A 24,821-nucleotide genomic window follows, 5' to 3' on the forward strand; every position below is an offset into this window, starting at 1 on the left:
AGGATCAACTAACACAGACTGAATCTAGCCCTCTGTTCCCGGGTCATTTCTGACCCAATCAGGGCATCTCTTTCCCTATTGGTTAGGGGAAGCCCTCTAGCCTGTAAATCACATGCGTGTAGGAGGGCGTGATCACCCCAAGGGTATGATTTGTTCAGTTTGTAAATCGTGTACTTTTGCTTTCTCTTTAAAAATCTCAAACACTATGCAGCTTTAAAGGTGCAGATTTCCAAAACGGGCTTGTAACGGCTAATCATACCTCACCTGGTGACATGTCATGGTACCTTTAACACACGCTACACACACACACACACACACACACAAACATATACTGCTATACACACACTGCTACACACACACTGCTACAAACAGTACTACATACACACTACCACACACTGCTATACACACTACTACACAGAGCACACACTGCAATAAAAACACTACTACACACGCATTACTATTACACAGTACTACACACACACAACTACACACAGTTTTACACATACTACTACTCCCACATCACTATTACATAGTGATACACACTCACTGCTATACATACACTACACACACACTGGTCTACACACACTGCTGTACACAGTACACACACTGCTATACACACATTGCTCTACTACACACACACACTGCAATACATACACTGCTACGCACACTGCTCTATATACACACTACTACACACACTACTCTATAAACACACTGCTACACCCACCGGTCTACACACACTGCCCCCCTGCTGTGCTAGGCAGCCCTCCACAAAACCGGTGCCTCACCGAGGCGGGGCAGGAGACACCTGAGGTGGGTGGTTCGCTAATAACCAGTTTTTGTTGTTTCATAGCGCATTGGGCTCATACGAAACCGTATGAGAAAGAAACAACGCATAATACGCCTGCACCGTCCTGATGACCTGCACTCCCTCATTCTTCCACCAGAGGGCTGGTGGGTGTCTGGCACTGCGTTAGATTCGGTTTTTGTTGCATTGTACCGTTTCGTGTTGTGTGTATTGTAGGCCTACTCTATTAAATTATACTGTGTTGGATGTGTTTTGGTAATTATTCGTGTATTGCAACTTTTATAATCCACTGCAATGTAAAGAACATACATCGACATAGGCTGACCGTGAATATGAAACGTAGAAGACGTAATAAACCGCTAACCGCAAAACCGAACCTCGCTCGATGGGTCTGCTGTCTGTGGGGTTGCTGTGTGTCTCTACTGGTTCCTGTGTCTCTTCTGGTCCCTGTGTCTCTACTGGTCCCTGTCTCTCTTCTGGTTACTGTCTCAACTGGTTCCTGTGTGTCTCTACTGATCCCTGTGTCTCTACTGCATGGTTACTGTGTCTCTACTGGTCCCGGTTTATCTACTGGTACTACTAGATGAGGACGACGGATGATATAAGAGGAAACTTTTACCCTAGTCTTTATTTGCTCCTTTATCAACAAGACGCCGCATTCTACGTCACCATCCCCCAGAGAGAGAGAGAGAGATGAGAGAGAGAGAGGGAGAGAGAGAGAGAGAGAGAGATGGTGAGAGAGAGAGAGAGAGAGGAGAGAGAGAGAGAGTGTGACATTGGACAGCGGAGGCAGACGGAGAGAGAGGGAGTCGTTAGCCACATTGCCGCTGCTGTCTTCATGTTGTTCCTCGGGACCAGACGGTGCGGAGGGGGGGTTAGTGTGAGCCATGTGACCCCCGCTGTCAGGACCAGGTTATAACGGAGACCTCCGCCCAGGGGAGGCTAGTGCGAGCGGGCATCGTGACGAGACCCGCCGACCTGCTGGAGGCTGCCGGGTGGAGAAGACCCCCCGCTGTTTATCGACCCCACACAGCCCGCCACCGTCCCGCCGGACCGCCGCGGCCCCCGACGCGGGCCCCAGGATGAAGTTCACGGAGCATCTGTCGGCGCACATCACGCCGGAGTGGAGGAAGCAGTACATCCAGTATGAGGTTAGCACGGGTAGCTCTGTTAGCCGCTATGCTAGCGGCTCCATCCCCCGCAACCCTCTGTTAACCCGGGTCCGAATCTTATGAGCGGGTTCTTGTCCCGGGTTGAGACGAGTACTTTGGAACAAAAAACCATTTGTATGACACATCTTACCTCTTTCCACCGGTTGTTATTATTGTGTTATTATTATTCATGGAGCTAACCAGACCTGGCGCGTTAGCTCACCGAGCTAGCCACGGCAGGCTTGTTTTTGTTGCCGTTTATCCCTTTGAAATACGGTTGGGTGGAAACACGGAACCCGGCTAACTTAGAACGGATCTGTTACCCCAGGACGGCTTGGAATGTGTGTTGGAGTGTAAAGGCTGACTCATCACTGTGTGTGTGTTGTGTGCGTGCCCCCTGTCTGTCCTAAACTGCTGACAGAGCTCCAACATGTTCCTTGTTTTCCGTGATGTCCTGTCAGGTCATCAGGGGCAGCCTAGAGAGATGAGTAGTAAACTGACTAACCCCAACACAACACTCTGGTTTGAGTCTGGGAGGACGTCAGATACCTCAGAACTGACACGGGTCTAATGCATCTTCAGCAGAATTGTTAAGTCCCTGAAACTAGGATTCCTAGCTGAGCTGGTGAGGAAACGAAACCAGTTACCACAGAAGTAGACCCCTACTGAGAGAGACGAGAGAGAGAGAGAGATGAGAGAGAGAGAGAGAGAGACTTAGAAATTACAGAAGCTGTGTTGTGTGACTGAGTGACATGTGTTATAAATAGAATACGTTTCCATATGAATGTGTGTGTCTGTGTAATATGAGTTTCCATATGAATCAGTAAACATGAGGAGTACGTGTGTCACCATGTGTTTAAATAAAACAGCGATAATACGAGGTGGAGGACACTAGAAACAGAGTACTGCCTCCTCTTCCTCTTCCATCCCTGCTGAAGGAGGGGGACAGGCTTCAGAGGTCAGCCCTTGGGCCGGGGTCTGCTGAGGAGGAGGTGGGCCTATATGTTTAGGGGGAGCCTCCATGGTTCTGTAGGGGAAGCTCATACAGGCTCTGGCCCATGGTGTGCTGCTCCTCTGGGTTTGGACGTGTCTCCCCCACCCCCCACCCCCCCACACACGCACAGGAAGAGACCTGGAGGGGTCTGGAAGTCTTTAAAGCTTTCAAACAAAAGCTGTGTTCTGTTGGCCGGAAGATGGAAAAAGAGCCATTATTCATCGACCACTTCTTATTCACCGCTTGTCTGCGACCACAGCTCCTTGTAGCTCGCCACTACATTAACCACCGCTACGCTAACCTCCGCTACGCTGTCCCCGCGGTGCTGGCGGTCTCCACCGGCCTGCTGGGCTCTGAGTGGTCATGTGACTTGGGGCGGGTTCAAACACCTCACCTCCCGGCCTCCTGCACGCTCACTTAATACTTCATCAAGTCTCTCGACGTTTGTGGCTTTGATCTAACGGGACTCTCAGTGAATTCAGATTCAGCTCATTAAGGAGCAGGTTGTGGGATCTTAAGATAAGATTAGGCTTTATTGACCACTACTCCCAGATGTGGTACATCCCTCTCTGTGAGGCCTACAGGTAGACCGCAGGCACTGGGGATCGTCCAGCTGGGAGTCACCCCCCTGACCACTAGAAATCACTTCAGACTCTGACATTCAAGAACCTTTTGGATCCCTGATGTGCTCGTAGTAACGGCAGAGAGGACGACCGCAGAAGCCAGGGTTACTTACTTTAGCTGTCAGAGCTCGGCCCTCCTCTCTCCTCCTCGCCTCCCTCTGCTCTCTCCTCTCCTCTCCTCCTATCCTCCTATCCTCTCCTCTACTCTCCTGCTCTGCTCTCTACTCCTCGGCTCTCCTTCTGCACACATGTTGCTTTTGTGGCGGTTCCACCGAGCATGCTCACTGCAGACATATTTTCTTACAGCAGCTGTGCTCGGGTCGCGACCCCCAGCGCTGGGGTCGAGACTCTGAGCAGAACAAATAATCCCGGAGGAAGAGAGGAGAGGCGATGCAGAGTGCGGGGTATCATCTTAGCCGCCGTGTGAACACATCACATTTATACAAACAAGGTCAGCCACGTCGATTCCTCCCAGCTAGGGGGGGTTAAGGGAGACCAATGGGTGGGGGGGGGGGTTAAGGGAGGCCAATGGGGGGGAGGGGAGGGCCCATGGCTGGTGGGGCGGGGAGGGGGGCCCATGAAGGGGCTGTGGGAACAGGGAGTGCTGTTGGCGTCTGGTATCAGGGTCAACACATGGTCAGACCTCTCCTTTCTCCAGCTTCAATACAAAATGTATGCATTCATTGCGTATCTTTATTTACCCTCCTTGTACGGCCTGTGTACTGGACCATCAGTAAGATAGAGGACCTGTTAGATGAGTTGGAGCTGGGCTGGCAGGAGAAGGCTCCCTGCCTCTGTCCGGGGCGCTCAGATCTCCTTCTCACACCTCGAGTTCAGCCTTCTCTCGTTTGACCTTCAAATCCCCTCCTTTCTATCAAACGCATGTTCCGACCTGGTGACACAGGTCAGAGAGGGTGTGCAGGGTGGATTCAGACATGTGTCTTTAAAGAGCAGGTTGGCGCCGGGAATCTGCGTGAGGCATTTTTCCTGGGAATGAACTTCAATTGTAACCGTTCCCACTTCTCACTAAAGGAAAGCCAGAAGTAAGCGGGTGTTAGTGGCGTTTCTGTCCAGTGGGAAAGGGCCGGAATAACAAACCGGTCCCTTGCCCGGCCTTTGGCAGAGTGGATCCCTCCTCCCTCCTCCTCCCTCCTCCTCCCTCCTCCTCCCTCCTCCTTCCTCTTCCCTCCTCCTTCTCCTCCCTCCTCATCTCAACTCCTCCCTCCCTACAGACCGAGCCTCAGACAGGAAACACTGGTTCTTCAGGCATTCTCTCTGGCTGCCTGATTCTTCTATAGGTGCACCATGAGGGCGTGCCGTCTGGCTGCTTCGGAACAAGCCTGTTTTACTGCTCATATGACTAATGAAACAGGCTCACATGGTGTTAGACTGTCCTTAAAGCAGGTTACATGGTGTTAGACTGTCCTTAAAGCAGGTTACATGGTGTTAGACTGTCCTCTTAATGCAGGTAACATGGTGTTAGACTGTTCTCTTAATGCATGCTCACATGGTGTGTTAGACTGTCCTTAATGCAGGCTCAAAGGGTGTGTTAGACTGTCCTTAATGCAGGCTACATGGTGTTAGACTGTCCTTAATGCAGGTTACATGGTGTTAGACAGTCCTCTTCATGCAGGCTACATGGTGTTAGACTGTCCTTAATGCAGGTTACATGGTGTTAGACAGTCCTCTTCATGCAGGCTACATGGTGTTAGACTGTCCTTAATGCAGGTTACATGGTGTTAGACAGTCCTCTTCATGCAGGCTACATGGTGTTAGACTGTCCTTAATGCAGGTTACATGGTGTTAGACAGTCCTCTTCATGCAGGCTACATGGTGTTAGACTGTCCTCTGTCCCCGGCAGCAGAGAGAGCTCTAATTGAAGGCTGTGTGATCTGTGTGGTGTTTATCATAGAGCCACTCTCACCGGTCTCGGGCTGTTAGGTCTTCAGCCACCGTGTATTACTGCATAATATGGGATGTACGACTTCCTATGCAGATGTGTTGTTTAGGAGACGATGCATATTCATGTCCCTGGAGGCGGGCTCTGTCAGCGCAGCAGTAAAGTGGCTGTAAAGGTCTAAGATCCACAGCGGGTGGACGCCGGAGGAGCAGCAGCCAATCACAGGACTCGCTGCTCCATACGGAACAGGAAAGGATGCATGACTCCGCCCCTTTAGCCCCGCCCCCAGGAGCAGACCCAGAGGACATAGAGAAGTACAGACGAAGAGGATAAGATGGAAGCAGGACGGAGCAGGAGTGTTGACACTGAGGTCACTTCCTCGCGGCGGCAGTGTGATTATAATAAGATACTTAATTATACTGTATCACTGGTCCACTTGATGCTCAGGAGAAACTTTACCGCCTGGACGAAAACATGTCATTACACAGACACGCACGCACGCACACACACAGTCTTAAAAAGTGTTTGTGTGTGAGAGAAAATGCAGGGATTAGCATTTAGGAGGAGAGAGTCAGAGAGCTGAACCGACTGATGACGAGATGAGAACATATCTCAAGGAGGGGGGGGGGGGGGGAGAGAGTGAGAGAGGTAATAAGCAAGATGAACAGAGAGGGATGTAAGGAGGGAGATAGGGGAGAGTGTGAGAGAGCGATAATAGTGGAGAGATAAGGTTGGTAGAGGACTACTAGTGCTCTACTCTACTGTAACAGGATGAGGGGGGCTCTGTGGGGGTTGTTTTGGAAACTCTGGACATGCTGAGAACGCACACGCCTGAACACACACACACACACACACACACACACACACACACACACACACACACACACACACACACACACACACACACACACACACACACAGGAGAACGCTGTTGTACCCTCGGGTCAGAGCTGTGTTCATCATTTACCGGCAGGTTAAAGTCCAGGCTTGATGGACCAATCAGAGCCAGTGTAGGATGGTAGTCGGTGCCAGGTCAACCAATCAGCCTGTGGTACATTCTGTAGCTGTGTTCGAAATCGTTCCCTATACACTCACTATTCCCTATATAGTGTTCATGATATAGTGCACTGCACTATATAGGGAACGAACAAACGAGAATTCGGGACACCCCGCTGAACATTTCTAAGTGTCATTTGCGTCAGTAAATGCGCCGGGTATTTGTGTGACGCAGACAGATGTGCCCACATCATGTAAACAAACCGGGCACTCATGAGGAAAGCTGGAGGTTGTATTGATGTTGACTGTTACATTTCCTTGTTGAAGTTTTTTTTAATTAATTTAGAATGTTAAATTTTCTATTTTAAATCCCAAATCAATTTTTGACATTTCTCAACGAAAGCCGAAGACTCCATCATTAAGTATTTGTTTTCGCAGTTATTCAGCTTCTTCTTCTCCTCCGGAAAAACACGACCGCATTGCATTGTGGTATACGGTAGTAACATGTAGGGTACATCGTATGTACACTCAAATTTGGGGTATTTTAAGTGCACTATATAGTGCATGAAATTAACCCCTGAGAATTCGAACACCACTACAAAATGGCGAGCACCCTATATAGTGCACTATATCCGTGATAGGGAACGATTTCGAACACTGCTTATATTTCACACAGTACAGTATACGTCACAGTGGTGTGTGGCTGCCCTCCCAACTACTCTCTACTGTAGTTCTGCTTTCCGGGTATTTGTGTGACGCAGACAGATGTGCCCAGTGCCCACATCATGTAAACAAACCGGGCACTCATGAGGAAAGCTGGAGGTTGTATTGATGTTGAATGTTACATTTCCTTGTTGAAGTTTTTTTAAATTAATTAAGAATGTTAAATTTTCTATTTTAAATCCCAAATAAATTTTAGACTTTTCTAAACGAAAGCCGGAGACTCCATCATTAAATGTATTTGTTTTCGCAGTTATTCAGCTTCTTCTCCTCTGGAAAAACACGACCGCATTGTATTGTGGTATACGGGAGTAACATGTACATACATACAACATACGTCACAGTGGTGTGTGGCTGCTCTCCCAACTACACTCTACCGTAGTTCTGCTTTCTCCTGTATCTCTACTGCCTCTCTCCTTATCTCTACTGTCTCCCTGCTGTCTCTCTATTGCCTCTCTCCTTATCTCTACTGTCTCCCTGCTGTCTCTCTACGGTCTCTCCTTACCTCTCCTGTCTCTCTGCTGTCTCTCTACTGTCTCTCCTGTCCCTCTGCCACCTCCTCACCCTCTCAGCGGACAAGAGGAGGGATAGAATAAGAGTGCCACTGTCTCAGAGAGAGAGAGCTCAGAACAAAGAGAGCAGCCATCCCATTCACAGAGCCCAGTGTTAGACAATACAGGACTCTCCATCTTCTAGGGACCAGCCACTAACAATGAACTGTTCTAGTGTGTGTGTGTGTGTGTGTGTGTGTGTGTGTGTGTGTGAGTGTGATATTAACTCTGCTCTCTGCGTTTCAGGCTTTTAAAGAGATGCTGTACGCTGCCCAGGACCAGGCGCCATCTATCGAAGGTACACACGCACACACACTATTGACTTTTGAGTCGATCCCACAGCGTGCAGAGAGTGTGTGTTGCTCGGGTCCATGGGGGTTTGTACTGGTGAAAGAGATCAATGGATGGTCTGTCCCCTGCTCTCTAACTCTGGAGTTATATAAACTATCTGTAGAGATATCTACTGTAGTTCTATCAACAATATATATATGTATATATATATATATATATATATAGTAGTTATATCAACTATATGTAGAGATATCTACTGTAGTTTTATCAACTAGTAGTTATATCAAATATATATACATCAACATTATGGAGAGATATATATTGTAGTTATATCAACTATATGTAGAGATTTTTTTTTTAAAAAAAGCACTTATTTTGAAAGCCGCAACCCCAATTTCGTTGCACTTGACAATGACAATAAAGAGATTCTGATTCTGAGATATCTACTGTAGTTATATAAACTATGTGTACAGATATCTACTGTAGTTATATCAACTACATATAGAGATAATGTAGTTACAGTAGTTAAAGTAGACTGAAGCTCTCTGGAGGCCTCTTGGGACTCTGAGGACCAGTAGACTGATCCCCGTCACATGACCTGGTACTTCCTGTTCCGGTGGGTTTATTTAAGGAGGTGTGATTCAGTGATGGACCAGCCGACCGTCTGGGAGAGCTGCTGTGGTTCCACAGGCTCATAGTTTCCACTACAGCCTACCTACATACGATGAACCCACGGTTCACTTCTGTAGGATCAGACTGCTGATCAGACTGCTGATCGGACTGACCGGTCTAGCATCAGTCAGTAGACCAGACCAGGGTCAGCCTGTAGACCAAGGGGTCAGTAGACAAGGGGGTCAGGTCTCGCCTCAGCCAGTAGGACAGGTGTTTCTGCAGGACACTTAAGAGCAGCTCTTGTGGGATTGGCAGCGGCTGATTATACACACACCTTCATAATGATGATGATGGTTATGAGGGCCAGACAGGAAAGTGCTGAATCAGGGAGGGAGGCGGAGGGTGTGTGTGTGTGTGTGTGTGTGTGTGTGTGTGTGTGTGTGTGTGTGTGTGTGTGTGTGTGTGTGTGTGTGTGTGTGTGTGTGTGTGTGTGTGTGTGTGTGTGTGTGTGTGTGTGTGTGTGTGTGTGTGTGATCCTGACTCACCCACACCGGAGAGGTCCTGTCTTCCTCCGGTGTGGTGGACCCTCCTGGGTGTGGACTCCCCCTGGGGCCTGGGTCTGGACTCCCCCTGGGTCCTGGGTGTGGACTCCCCCTGTGTCCTGGGTGTGGACTCCCCCTGGGTCCTGGGTGTGGACTCCCCCTGGGTCCTGGGTCTGGACTCCCCCTGGGTCCTGGGTGTGGACTCCCCCTGGGTCCTGGGTGTGGACTCCCCCTGGGTCCTGGGTCTGGACTCCCCCTGGGTCCTGGGTGTGGACTCCTCCTGGGTCCTTGTGTGACCGACCCTGTAAGCCTGCTAGGGCCTTCCTATGAGAATAGGAGCTGGAGGCTCTTGGCTGTAATGGAGCTGTCAGATAGCCCCCCCTGCTGGTCAGAGCAGAACACTGCATCCATTAACACACTTGGGGACCACCCGGCATGGGTTAGACTACACAGTACTAGTTATAGTACTAGTGATGGTGTGTGCTTCCTGTTTAGTTACTGATGAAGATACGGTGAAGCGGTATTACGCCAAGTTTGAGGAGAAGTTCTTCCAGACCTGCGAGAAGGAGCTGGCCAAGATAAACACCTTCTACTCTGGTAACCCCTCTACCTCTATACATCTATATATCTATACCTCTCTGCCGCTATCCATCTATATCGCTATATCTCTACCTCTATATATCTATACCTCTATAATCTATACTTCTATATATCTATACCTCTCTACCGCTATTCATCTATGCCTCTATACTGCTATACATCTAATATCTATACCCCTCTACCACTATACATCTATACCTCTATATATCTATACTGCTATACATCTATATATCTATACCTCTCTGCCGTTATATACCTCTACCTCTATAATCTATACTTCTATGTATCTATATATCTATACCTCTCTACTGCTATACATCTATACTGCTATACCTCTATATATCTTTACCTCTATATATATCTCTACCTCTATCTATCTATCTATACCTCTGTACCGCTTAACATCCATATCCCTCTACCTCTATCTCTATATATCGAAACTTCTCTGTATCGAAACCTCTATCTGTCTCTCTCACTCACTCACTCACTCACTCACTCTTATTTTATGTATATTTATATTCACTCTCTCTGTCTCTCTTTCTCTTTCTCTCTCTCTCTCTCTCTCTCTCTCTCTCTCTCTCTCTCTCTCTCCCGCGCTCCAGAGAAGCTGGCTGAGGCCCAGCGCCGCTTCGCCACGCTGCAGAATGAGCTGCAGTCCTCATTGGACGCCCTGCGGGAGAGCTCCGCCCAGGGGCGTGGCCTTAGGCAGAGGAAGACGGTGTTCGCCCTGTCGCAGCAGGAGAGGTGTAAGCACCGCAACATCAAGGACCTGCAGCTGGCCTTCAGCGAGTTCTACCTCAGCCTCATACTGCTGCAGAACTACCAGGTACACACACACACACACTGACACACAGAACCAGAGACACACACACACACACAGAACCACAGACACACACACACACAGAACCACAGACGAACACACACAGAATTACACACACACACACACACACACACACACACACACACACACACACACACACACACACACACACACACACACACACACACACACACACACATACACACACAGAACCACAGACACACATACACAGAGAAACATACACACACACAAGCACAAAAACACACACATACACACAGAAACGTACACACAGAAACACACACACACACACACACACACAAAGAAACACACAGACACACAGAGAAACATCCACAAACACAAAGAGAAACAGACAGACATACACACAGAAACACATAGACATACACACAGAAACATACACACGGACATACACACAGAAATACACACGCATACACAGAAACATCCTGCTGCAGAACTACCAGGGATACATGCACACAGAAACACTCCAACCCGGGAAAAACACATTTAGACAAACTCACACTGTGTGTGTGTGCAGAACCTGAACTTCACAGGTTTCCGGAAGATCCTGAAGAAGCATGACAAGATCCTGGACACGTCGCGGGGGGCCGACTGGAGGGTCACGCACGTGGAGGTGGCCCCCTTCTACACCTGCAAGAAGATCACCCAGCTCATCTCTGAGACCGAGGTACACCCACCCCCTCACCCTCTTACCGCTCACCACTCACCCCCTCACCACTCACCCTCTCACCACTCACCTTTCACCCAGCTCATCTCAGAGACAGAGGTACACCCATCCCCTCACCACTCACCCTCTCACCACTCCCCTTTCACCCAGCTCATCTCAGAGACAGAGGTTCACTCACCACTCAACCTATCACCCTTCTCCACTCACCCCCTCACCACTCACCCTCTCACTGAGGTTCACCCACTCACCCACTCACACACCAACTCACTCATATCCGAGATGGAGGTACAAACAAACACATTAGTTGCTTATTTATTTGTATTAATGTATATCACTGTCAGTCATTACACATTCTGTCTGTCTGTCCCTGGTTGCTAGGCGCTGGTAACCACAGAGCTGGAGGGGGGGGACAGACAGAAAGCCATGAAGAGGCTGAGGGTCCCACCTCTGGGTGCTGCACAGGTACACACACACACACACACACACACACACACACACACACAATCATAATTCAGAGTTACGTAAATATTCTGTAACAGAATAGTATTTCGATGAAATAATAAAATATGGATTTTGTTGACTTCTCCCTTTGACGTGTGTGTGTGTGTGTGTGTGTGTGTGTGTGTGTGTGTGTGTGTGTGTGTGTGTGTGTGTGTGTGTGTGTGTGTGTGTGTGTGTGTGTGTGCGTGTGCAGCCCGCCCCTGCCTGGACCACCTTCAGAGTGGGCCTCTACTGCGGAGTCTTCCTGGTCCTCATGGTTACCGTGGTGATCACAGGTACATGGGAGGGATGGGGAGGTCTCTCTCCTCCTGGGATGGGAGCTTCCTTCGGTCTGGGTACCACCTGGTCGTCATGGTAACAAGTCCTCCGTCCCTGGAGGAGGAGCTACAGGATGCTCCGTCTGGGATGATAGACGTATGGATCTGATAGACGTATGGATCTGATAGACGTATTGATCTGATAGACGTATTGATCTGATAGACGTATGGATCTGATAGACGTATGGATCTGATAGACGTATGGATCTGATAGACGTATTGATCTGATAGACGTATGGATCTGATAGACGTATTGATCTGATAGACGTATTGATCTGATAGACATATTGATCTGATAGACGTATGGATCTGATAGACGTATTGATCTGAAAGACGTATGGATCTGATGGACGTATTGATCTGATGGACGTATTGATCTGATGGACGTATGGATCTGATAGACGTATTGATCTGAGAGACGTATTGATCTGAATGACATATTGATCTGGTTGATCTGATTGACGTATTGATCTGGGGCCGTATTCACAAAGCATTTTATCTTACCGCTAGGAGTGCTCCTAACTCGCGCTAAAACATTTTACGTAGGAGTTTTTTCTTAAAAGTTATTCACAAAGCCGCTGAGACCTACTCTTACTAAGGATAAATCACAAAGAGTGAACTAAGAGTGACGCGCCGTTGCTATGGATTACGTCAATTCTCGTGCACGAGTTTAGAAGCTGTCAGTTCGATGATTGGTTGTTCAGACGAGCCCACTGAATCACCGAAAAACAAGGAAATAGCCTAGGCTAGAAATGAATTCCTATTAAGTAGTTATAGTGCAGTTAGCAGAATACACGCATGATGGCAATTTTGTGCAGACCACGATAATGACGTTGTAGCCTGCACGTTCAAGAGAGAGAGAAAGCAAACAATAAAAATACGTAAAATCTAAAAGAAAATAAATGTTACGAACTACCCAAGTGTTGACTGATTTGTGCCAAGGTGTTTACCTAAAATGTGTTTTCAAAGTGATCCCTAAATGCCGGTCCACTCGGTTCCACACGGCCAAATTCCTTGTAATGTTGATCGCCATCATCATCATCATCATCATCATCGTCTGGCTGTGGAATGTTCCTCCGCTTGCAGAGGTTGTGTAGAATGGCACATACAGTGATTACTGTGCTTGCCCTCTCTGGGGTGAGGCGTATTTCGCCGTGGAGGACATGAAACCGACGTTTCATCTGCCCAATTCCTCTCTCCACAACATTTCGTGTATGTTTGTGTGCTCGCAAAGAGCGAATACGATGTGTTTTACGCATAGGACTAAGCGTAATCTGCGTAATCACTTACATGTTACACTTTAACTGTGCTCCCGGTTGTGGATTGAGGTAGGGTGTCTAGAGCCACGTCTTGCATGGATAGTCACTGTCACCAAGCAAGTGACACCCAACTGGCACATCTCAAAAAGCTGCCTCAGACCGCTCACCATTAAAATGCGCGAATCATGGGTAGCTGAAGATCCAGGCCACTTTGCAACAACATCAGTAGGCTATGTTAAAATTTGCATCAAAAACAACCTGCGTGTTGATGGAATGCACTTTCTTCCTATTGACGAACACGTCCTCGTCTTTTGATGGCGCAATTATTTTTATTTTTTATAAGTTATATATATTTTTTTATAACTTATAATTTTTAGAACATTTTATTTCGGGACTAATCTGATTATTCCTGTTATTGGGGGATGTTATTGCATCGCGCATTAACTCCACAATAAGTTGAATACCCTAACATTTCGTCTCGCAGGCCTTTTAAGATTCTTTGTGAATAGGTCTTACTGAGTTAGGAGTCCTCTTGAGGACTTTTAAGCTCTCCTAGACTTAGGTGCTACTTTTAGTCCTAAAATACTTTGTGAATTGCTCTTAGTGAAAAAAGTTAGGAGTCCTAAATTTAAGAGTGACACGCCCATTCTTTTTAGGAGTTACTCCTAAATTCGCCAGTTAGGACCTACTTTTAGCCCTAAGATCCTTTGTGAATACGGCCCCTGAATGACATATTGATCTGATAGATGTATTGATCTGATAGACGTTTTGATCTGGTTGATCTGATTGACATATTGATCTGAATGACGTTTTGATCTGAATGACATATTGATCTGATAGACGTATGGATCTGATAGACATATTGATCTGATAGACGTATTGATCTGAATGACATATTGATCTGGTTGAACTGATTGACATATTGATATGAATGACATATTGATCTGAATGACATATTGATCTGAATGACATATTGATCTGATAGACGTATTGATCTGATAAATGTATTGATCTGATAGATGTATTGATCTGATAGACGTATTGATCTGAATGACGTATTGATCTGATAGACGTATTGATCTGATAGACGTATTGATCTGATAGATGAATTGATCTGATGGATGTATTGATCTTAAACATCTCGCTGCTTCCTGCTGAGCAGGGCCCTCTGACCTGTCTGTGACCTGTCTCTCTGACCTGTCTCTTTGACCTGTCTCTCTGACCTGTCCCCTTGACCTGTCTGTCTCTGACCTGTCCCTCTGACCTGTCTGTCTCTGACCTGTCTGTCTGTCCCTCTGACCTGTCTCTCTGACCTGTCTATCTGACCTGTCCCCTTGACCTGTCTGTCTCTGACCTGTCTGTCTGTCCCTCTGACCTGTCTGTCTCTCTGACATGTCTATCTGACCTGTCTCTCTGACCTGTCTGTCTGTCTCTGACCTGTCTCTCTGACCTGTCTAGGCGCGGTGGTGATGCGTGACGCTAACGTCTGGCCGCTGGTCAGGATCTACAGAGGAGGCTTCCTGTTAATAGAGTTCCTCTTCCTGTTAGGTAACAAACACACATGCACGCACACACACGCACACACACGCTTTCACAACCAGCATGTTCTCATAACATTTCTGTGTGTGTGTGTGTGTGTGTGTCTGTGTGTGTGTGTGTGTGTGTGTGTGTGTGTGTGTGTGTGTGTGTGTGTGTGTGTGTGTGTGTGTGTGTGTGTGTGTGTGTGTGTGTTCCAGGTATCAACACCTACGGCTGGCGACAGGCTGGGGTCAATCACGTCCTCATCTTTGAGCTGAACCCCAGGAACAACCTGTCTCACCAGCACCTGTTTGAGGTACAGACCTGGGGATCACAGAGTCCTCCTCATGGTGGTCTAGTCCTGGGACACGTCTGTAACCCTGTAGGGGGGGTCAGGTGTAACAGCAGCAGACGATAGAGGAGGCAGTAGATAACTGTGTGTGTGTGTGTGTGTGTGTGTGTGTGTGTGTGTGTGTGTGTGTGTGTGTGTGTGTGTGTGTGTGTGTGTGTGTGTGTGTGTGTGTGTGTGTGTGTGTGTGTGTGTGTGTGTGTGTCAGATTGCGGGCCTGCTGGGGGTTCTGTGGTGCGTCAGCCTGCTGTGCTGCCTGTTCAGCAGCAGCATCCTGGTGCCCATGCAGCTCAACCCCCTGGCGCTCTACGGCTTCTTCCTCCTCTTCCTCATCAACCCCTTCAAGACCTGCTACTACAAGTCCCGCTTCTGGCTGCTCAAACTACTGGTAACGTTAACCCACTAACCTCAAATTACCTCAACTAACCTTAACTAACATCAACCAACCTCAACCACCTGATTGGTGTGTTCACGTGTCCATGTGTTCATGGTCTCATGTGTTCGTGTGTCCACAGTTCCGGGTGGTGACGGCTCCGTTCCACCGGGTGGAGTTCGCAGACTTCTGGCTGGCGGACCAGCTCAACTCCCTGGTGGTGGTGCTGATGGACCTGGAGTACATGGTCTGCTTCTACAGCTTCGAGCTCAACTGGCACCTCCCCGACGGCCTGGTCCGCCCCGGTGAGAGACCCTAGAGCCGCTTGCTGCTCTACATGGAGGATAGACCTCCACAGTGAACCCCTAAAGCCTTATGCTGCTCTACATGGAGGATAGACCTCCACAGTGAACCCCTAAAGCCTTATGCTGCTCTACATGGAGGATAGACCTCCACATTGAACCCCTAGAGCCTTATGCTGCTCTACATGGAGGATAGACCTCCACAGTGAACCCCTAAAGCCTTATGCTGCTCTACATGGAGGATAGACCTCCACATTGAACCCCTAGAGCCTTATGCTGCTCTACATGGAGGATAGACCTCCACAGTGAACCCCTAGAGTCTTATGCTGCTCTACATGGAGGATAGACCTCCACATTGAACCCCTAGAGCCTTATGCTGCTCTACATGGAGGATAGACCTCCACAGTGAACCCCTAGAGCCTTATGCTGCTCTACATGGAGGATAGACCTCCACAGTGAACCCCTAGAGCCTTACGCTGCTCTACATGGAGGATAGACCTCCACAGTGAACCCCTAGAGCCGCTTGCTGCTCTACATGGAGGATAGACCTCCACAGTGAACCCCTAGAGCCTTATGCTGCTCTACATGGAGGATAGACCTCCACAGTGAACCCCTAGAGCCTTATGCTGCTCTACATGGAGGATAGACCTCCACAGTAAACCCCTAGAGCCTTATGCTGCTCTACATGGAGGATAGACCTCCACGGTGAACCCCTAAGGCCGCTTGCTGCTCTAGATGGAGGATAGACCTCCACAGTGAACCCCTAGAGCCGCATGCTGCTCTAGATGGAGGATAGACCTCCACGGTGAACCCCTAAGGCCGCTTGCTGCTCTAGATGGAGGATAGACCTCCACAGTGAACCCCTAGAGCCGCATGCTGCTCTAGATGGAGGATACACCTCCAAGCCCTACACTGATGACCTGTTGTTGTTTTTGACCTGTTGGTTTTGAACTGTTGTCGTTGACCTGTTGGTGTTGAACTGTTGTTGTTGACATGTGGACTTGTTGTTGTTGACCTGTTGTTGTTGCTGTGGTGGTGCAGGGGAGCCGGGCCGCATGCCTTGCCACTCGTACTCGTACGGGGTGCGGGCGGTCATCCAGTGCCTGCCCGCCTGGTTCCGCTTCATCCAGTGTCTGCGGCGCTACAGAGACACCAAGCGGGCCTTCCCCCACCTGGCCAACGCAGGGAAGTACTCTACCACCTTCTTCGTGGTCATCTTCTCCGCCCTGTACAGCACTCACAAAGGTATGGTGCTGCCACTAACAAATAATTTTCTAACGACTAATCTTTCAACACATTTTCCGATTAGTCGACTTTATGAAAAAATCGAGTGTTTGTTACTTCATTGTGTCCATTTGTTGCAAGGGGGTGTTTATGAAAGTAAATCTGTCTCATCGGATTTTGAAAATAAAAGGCCATTGGTTTTAAGCACTGAATATTTATGCATTGAAATAACGTATCTGTTTTGTTTGCCACTGAATTTAACTCTTTAAATTGAAAAACAAATATTTTCACCTTTGTTTTTCAATGTTCAAAAATTAAAAATCAAATATTCAACAATAAAATAATCAGTGTGCAAGATTCAGATGCAAAATTCAACGTCCCCAAATACAACTTGCCAAATTCAATGTATGAAATTCCGGGTTAACATTCGCGGACCCAACGAAGAGCATAAATCCTAGATGCTATATTGCGGTCAATCTGGACTTCAGATTCCCCGGTGGTTGGTGACCGCTGTATTACAGTGAGCCATTTTGAGACGGGTGAACAACAATAAATAGGCGGTCAACACTGAAACGACTCGTCGGCTAAAACAATTGCCGTTGGCTAATTTTCATTTACGTCGACCAAGTCAACTAATCACAGCAGCACTACAAAAGGTACCCACATAAGGGAATGCACGCACAAAGGCATACAATGGCACATATACACACACAAACGCACTAAGTTACACATGCACAAAGGCGTGCACTCACACTCACACACACAGGTACACAATAACACGCACATACAAAAGGTACGCACGCAGACACCAAGGTACAAACACAAACACAAAGGCACACACTCACAAAGGTATGTTCACACCCAGTACACTACATATCAATATTGCCTCATAAATGTGCTCCTTAAACCTCCCTCCTTGCAGCCAAGCAGCCGGCCGAGGCCCAGGTGTTCCTCTACCTGCTGATTGGCTGCTCGGTGGTCAGCTCTTGCTACACGCTGATCTGGGACCTGAAGATGGACTGGGGCCTCCTGGAGCGCAGCGCAGGGGAGAACCCCCTCCTACGCGAGGAGATCGTTTACCCCCAGAAGGTTTGTTCTTTCTCTCTCTCGCTCGCTCTCTCTCTCTCTCCCATACTCCCAGGCCTCCTACTAGATGTCTCTCTCTCTCTCTCTCTCTCTCTCTCTCTCTCTCTCTCTGTCTCTGTCTCTGTCTCTGTCTCTGTCTCTCTGTCTCTCTAACCATTCCTCCCTTGTCTGTGTGTCTCTCTCCCAGGCCTACTACTACAGTGCTATAGTAGAGGATGTGCTGTTGAGGTTCTCCTGGACGCTCACCCTCTCCTTGACGACCTTCTGTGACTTCCCAGGTCTCTCTGACATCCTAGCAACAGTCCTGGCGCCGCTGGAGGTGTTCCGGTACGCAACGGATCTAAGAGATCTCTCTGTATAATAATAAATCTCTGTATTGTAACAGATCTCTCTGTATTATAACAGATCTCTGTGTAATAACAGATCTCTGTGTAATAATAGATCTCTGTATTTAATGATAGATCTCTGTATATAATAATAGATCTCAGTATATATTAACAGATCTCTTTATAACAACAGATCTCTTTATAGTAACAGATCTCTGTATGACAACAGATCCCTTTATAGTAACAGATCTCTGTATAATAATAGATTTCTATATTAAAACAGATCTCTCTGTATATAACAGATCTCTGTATAATAACAGATTTCTTTATTAAAACAGATCTCTCTGTATAGTAGCAAATCTCTGTATAATAACAGATCTCTTTACACTAACCGATCTCTCTTTATAATAACAGATCTCTGTAAATTAACAGATCTCTCTATGTAATAACAGATCTTTGTATAGTAACCAATCACTGTATAAAAACAGATCTCTGTAAAACAGATCTCTCTGTAGAAAAACCGATCTCTCTGTATAATAACAGATCTCTGTATAGTAACAGATCTCTGTATATAATAACAGATCTCTGTATAATAACAGATCTCTGTATAATAACAGATCTCTGTATAGTAACAGATCTCTGTATAGTAACAGATCTCTGTATATAATAACAGATCCCTGTATAATAACAGATCTCTGTATATAATAACAGATCTCTGTATAGTAACAGATCTCTGTATATAATAACAGATCTCTGTATAATAACAGATCTCTGTATAATAACAGATCTCTGTATAGTAACAGATCTCTGTATATAATAACAGATCTCTGTATAATAATAACAGATCTCTGTATAGTAACAGATCTCTGTATATAATAACAGATCTCTGTATAGTAACAGATCTCTGTATATAATAACAGATCTCTGTATAATAACAGATCTCTGTATAGTAACAGATCTCTGTATATAATAACAGATCTCTGTATATAATAACAGATCTCTGTACAATAACAGATCTCTGTATATAATAACAGATCTCTGTATAATAACAGATCTAATATATATCTTAAATCACCGGTTCTCTCGCTGCAGGCGGTTCGTATGGAACTTCTTCCGGCTGGAGAACGAGCACCTGAACAACTGCGGTGAGTTCCGCGCGGTGCGTGACATCAGCGTGGCCCCGCTCAACGCCGACGACCAGACGCTGCTGGAGCAGATGATGGACCAGGAGGACGGCGTCCGCAACCGGCAGGGCAAGAGGAACTGGAAGAGGAGCTACAGCGTCAGCCTGCGCCGGCCCCGCCTCGCCTCCCAGTGAGACGCACGCACCCACGCACCCAGTCACACACTCACTCACACACTCACTTACTCACTGTCACACACTCACCCGCCCAGTCACTGACTCAACCACACACTCAACCACCAAGTCACTGAACGCACTCACTCACTCAGGCCCCGTCCACACGAAGCCGATTTCATGGCGAAACCGCAAAGGTCTTGTACGGTTCGGCCTTCCGTCCACACGAAGCCGGCGAATCCGCTGACCGAAACCGCAAACTTCTGAAACCACCCTCGGAGGTGGTTTCAAATCTATCCGGCTTCGTTTTGGTTTCGTGTGGACGCCTGAAACCGACTGAAACCGCAAACCATGACGTCATCGCCCCACCCCTCGACCTCCTAGCCAATGGCTCTTAAGCCCGCGGAGTCTCAGAAATCATAACAAAAGAGATGATGGCGGACTACAAGCTTGTAATCGTTCTGCGCCATTGCAGAAGAGCTGTTTGTTTGTGTTGTTAGTGGTTCGGGGGGCAGCCTTTATGCGCATGCTCGCCTCTTCTTCTGGATTTGTGTACCAGAAGCAGCGCCCCTTATGGGCCTGGAATGTTTACTACAGCGTTTCTACAGATCTATCCGGTTTCGCTTGGCTTCGTCTTTACGGAGATACTTCGAAACCGGATAGATCGAAACCGTGACGGTTTCGCCCATTTCGGCTTTGTGTGGACGGGGCCTCAATCAGTGGGGAGAGGAGGGTGGAGGGATAGAATAATGTCTGTCTGTCTGTCTGTGTCTGCCTGTCTATCTGCCTGTCTCTCTGTTTCTGAGCCCAACGCTGGTCCGACCACTGTCCATCCCAGGTTGTGTTTCCTAGCTTCACGTCGTGAGCTAGCAAGCTAACATGCTAACGCTTCTCCCCTCCCCCCTCTCCTCCAGGTCCAAGACCCGGGACACCAAGGTCCTCATCGAGGACACAGACGAGGACTCCTGACATCAGGCCACGCCCCTCGTCTGGGTCCACAACCTCTTCAAGAGCTCCGCCTCCTGAAGAGCAGACGAGCGGCGTGTTGGAGCGGCTCCAACAGACTCTAGCGGGGTCTCTATCCCCCCCTACCCTCTAGAGAACGAGACCACACCCCCCTGGGGGTGGGCCAAGCTGAGAACACACCCCCTGAGACCACACACCCCTTTGGGGGCAAACTGAGACCACACCCCCCTGAGACCACACACCCTTGTGGGGGGGGCAAACTGAGACCACACCCCCCTTTGGGGGGGGGGAACTGAGACCACACCCCTTTTGGGGGGCAAACTGAGACCTCACCCCCTGAGACCACACACCCCTTTTGGGGGGCAACCTGAGACCACACCCCCCTGGAGGGGGGACTGAGACCACAGCCCCTTGGTGGGGCCAAACCGAGACCACACCCCCTGGATGGGCAGTTGACCCCGTCATGTCCTTCTTCCTCCTCCTCCTCCTCTTCCTGTTCCCTTCAGACCAGGAGGTCCCGAACCGCCAAGCTGATGACCTCCCCTCGCCAACCATCAACAGGGGACCCCCCACCCCCGTTCCAATCCCCTCCCCTGGGGTCTGGCTCTTCTCCAGGCTTCACATTCAATCGGGCTCCTCCCATTGGTGGGCCAGGACCCTGAAAGACACGCCCCCTCTTTCCACCCTAACTAACATGATTGGCCGGTCCACGGGTGTCACATAGATGCCTACCTGCACAGCACACGCTATAGACACACACGCACGCACACACACACACACACACACACACAAACTTTGACACACACACACACACACACACACACACACACACACACACACACACACACACACACACACACACACACACACACACACACACACACGGTGGCTCTGCATCAGAACTTGCGGTTCTGCTTTCAGGAACCTTGGGTAGAAATGTTGTAAATAAACAAACCAATCAGGAGAGCCCCAGTAGTGACTCCAATGTTCCGGCTTGTACACAAACTCTCTGAACTGAACTCTGCTCCTAAGTTGAAGGCCTGGGGTGAAGATGATGATGAAGACCTTGCCCTGAGAGGTCAAAGGTCAAAGTGTTGAATGTACCAGGTCATTGTGTGTGTATAAGATAGAGTTAATGAGCTTGTTTTATTTATATATGTAAGGCTCGCTCTGACTGGCTAGGATCAATACTCTCATGCATTCCACCAATCTCACGGCCCGACTGGTGTGGTGGGCAGGGCTTCCAGCCTTACACTGGGTCGCCAAGTGTGGTTGGAGTCGACCAATCAAGTTTATACTCCTCAAGCTATGTGTACACACACACGCACACACACCAGCATAGCTTTCCTTAGCGCTGCTGTAGCTAGCTCCTGGCATCTCCATGAAGCATCACTGAAGACATTCCATGACACAAACACACACACACACACGCCTCCTACTTATTTCTTTATATTTTCTTACTTTGGAGAGCTGCTCATGAGTTAGCTCGTGTGTTAGCGTCATGAGCTAGCGCCAGGCTAGCTGGGAGCTCACCGTGTTGAGATGTTGTCTCGGTTCCTTATGTTGAGTCACTCAAACGTATCTGTTGTCTGTTCCTCATGTCTGCAGTCGGTGACCAACCGACGCCACTAATGACGACTAATAAAAAAACTGCTTCTAGGAGATTCGGATTGGATGAACCCGGCCAGCAGGCCCCGCCTCTCCCCTGTGATTGGTTCCTGTGAGCGGTGATGTTTTGTCTGCTGGGGTCATTAGGGTCGCTGACCTCGTCTGATGGAGGAGAACATTATGCTGTTAAATGACCGTTACATATAAAGATGTTAACTAAAAACGTTTAAGTCTTGCGACAAAAGTCTGCACTAATGTCGTATTTTCCGCTAGGAAAGCCTAGATGATGTTAAGGCCCCAGATGTTACATAAGGCACTCTGTTAAAGTGACTCAGAGGACCAGAGTGTTTAATGAGGTCCTGTCTGTCTGGTAACTCCCTCAGGGTTCTCTGGGCTAACCATGAGCACTAGCAACTCTACCGCGCTCTCCGATTGGTGAGAGACGGTGATTGCATTACCCTGTACAGCCTGCATACCAATATACACCTCTGACCCCATGCCTCGGCTCCTTACTGCGGAATCCGCCCCCTCCTCCACCCTGAAACCGCTTCCTAAGCCTCCTCTCTCCTCCACCCTGAAGCTGCTTCCTAATCCTCTTCTCTCCTTCACCCTGAAATCGCTTCCTAAGCCTCCTCTCTCCTCCACCCTGAAGCTGCTTCCTAAGCCTCTTCTCTCCTTCACCCTGAAGTCACTTCCTAAGCCTCTTCTCTCCTCCACGCTGAAGCCGCTTCTTAAGCCTCTTCTCTCCTCCACCCTGAAGCCGCTTCCTAAGCCTCTTCTCGCCTCCACCCTGAAGCCGCTTCCTAAGCCTCTTCTCTCCTCCACCCTGAAGCTGCTTCCTAAGCCTCTTCCCTCCTCCGCCCTGAAGCTGCTTCCTAAGCCTCTTCCCTCCACCCTGAAGCTGCTTCCTACTCCTCTTCTCTCCTCCACCGTGAAGCTGCTTCCTACTCCTCTTTTCTCCTCCACCCTGAAGCTGCTTCCTACTCCTCTTCTCTCCTCCATCCAGTTCTAGGTTCGATCCCAAATTTCCTCAGTCTACCTGTAGGCCTCCTAGAGCCAGATGACCTCTGACCCCTACCTGCTCCTCAATGACCTGGATCTGAACCCACTGAAAGACACACGGGGTTGAAGCACTCGTTAAAACAGACCCTAGCTGAGAGGTTAAAGGTCAAAGTGAGAGCCGTCCTCAGAGTCCAGGACCGGTGTGTCAGATCGTCTGGTCTCACTGTACCAGGAGCAGGTTAATGATAAAATAACTCCCTGCTGGGTGTGTGTTGCTGACCCTGCACTGAGACACTTGTAGACCGAACTCTGGGCCCCCCTCCTGGACCACCATGGCAGGACCAGGACCAGCTCCACTGGGTCTACAGGGTCAGGGTCTACAGAGGGTTAGGGTCTACAGGGGGTCCAGGTCTATAGAGGGTCAGGGGTCCTTGAGTACAGGCCTATATCCAATGTATTGATGAGCTAAGGGATGTGATCGGGGAGCCTCACATTACGTCACATCTTCCAGGAGGTAAACAGTTCCTGCTCATAAAGACCAGATGGTGGTGTGTGGGTGTGTGTGTGTGTGTCACGTTGTGAGGAGCTGACGGTGTGTTTGGTGAGTAAGAATGTTTGTCCATCTTCAGGACATGTGGAACGGTCTGTCAACGGAGATATCTGGTCCTGGGGTTCGTCAGCGGCTAATCAGAAAGCTTTAATCTTTAATGTCCGTAAAAGAAGAAGAACGCTTTGTTCATTACTTAGAACTCTGTGGCGTATAGATTACGAGGAGCAGGAGTAGAAAGGAGGAGCAGGGGGGCAGGGAGGAGCAGAGAGGAGCAGAGAGGAGGAGAGAGGAGCAGAGAGGAGCAGAGAGGAGGAGAGAGGAGGAGAGAGGAGCAGAGAGGAGGAGAGAGGAGGAGAGAGGAGCAGAGAGGAGGAGAGAGGAGCAGGTGTAACGTGATGTGATAATAAATGAGTTCCAGTGTTTGTGTGGCTGAGCTGGTCTTTTCCTGGACGTATCATGAGAAGGTCCCCCTGTAGCCTCGATGCCTTCCTTCCTGTTGCGACGAGGTGACAACGTTTCAACAAGGTTGCAACAACATTACAACAACATCACCTCAACTTACCCAACACACCCGACCCTGCCTTAACACAACACTAACTCACACACTGTAATGACTAGGAACCAGACTAACCCATCCCTTTACACTAACCATCACTCTACTGATATCACTATACTATCCATCCCTATACACTGACCATCACTCAACTAACATCACTGTACTATCCATCCAAATACACTGACCATCAGTCTACTGACATGCACTATCCAGCCCTGACCCTATGTTACTAGACCCTATGTTACCAGGACCCTATGTTAGCAGGACCCTATGTTACCC

At 48.5% G+C, this 24,821-nt stretch overlaps 1 protein-coding gene across 1 annotated transcript; it reads left to right on the top strand.

The window, feature by feature from the left end:
* Positions 1–1,536: 1,536 nt before the first annotated feature.
* On the top strand, positions 1,537–22,931 carry LOC115549224 (xenotropic and polytropic retrovirus receptor 1 homolog). The gene is made up of 16 exons (XM_030364307.1): positions 1,537–1,956; positions 7,987–8,038; positions 9,681–9,782; positions 10,388–10,611; positions 11,159–11,308; positions 11,687–11,770; positions 12,003–12,084; positions 14,844–14,933; positions 15,122–15,219; positions 15,461–15,640; positions 15,768–15,930; positions 16,969–17,172; positions 18,074–18,240; positions 18,425–18,564; positions 19,656–19,877; positions 20,775–22,931. Exons 1-16 carry the CDS (start codon positions 1,888–1,890, stop codon positions 20,827–20,829), a joined length of 2,082 nt encoding a protein of 693 aa, XP_030220167.1. The 5' UTR covers positions 1,537–1,887; the 3' UTR covers positions 20,830–22,931.
* Positions 22,932–24,821: the final 1,890 nt, after the last annotated feature.

Source organism: Gadus morhua, chromosome 8 (assembly GCF_902167405.1).
Source record: "Gadus morhua chromosome 8, gadMor3.0, whole genome shotgun sequence".
Taxonomy (NCBI): Eukaryota; Metazoa; Chordata; class Actinopteri; order Gadiformes; family Gadidae; genus Gadus; species Gadus morhua.

Coding starts and splice junctions, on each gene's coding strand:
- LOC115549224 (XM_030364307.1), top strand. CDS start 1,888: ATGAAGTTCACGGAGCATCTGTCGGCGCACATCACGCCGGAGTGGAGG. Junction 10,612..11,158: donor TACTGCTGCAGAACTACCAG/GTACACACACAC, acceptor GTGTGTGTGCAG/AACCTGAACTTCACAGGTTT. Junction 15,641..15,767: donor TCTGGCTGCTCAAACTACTG/GTAACGTTAACC, acceptor GTGTGTCCACAG/TTCCGGGTGGTGACGGCTCC.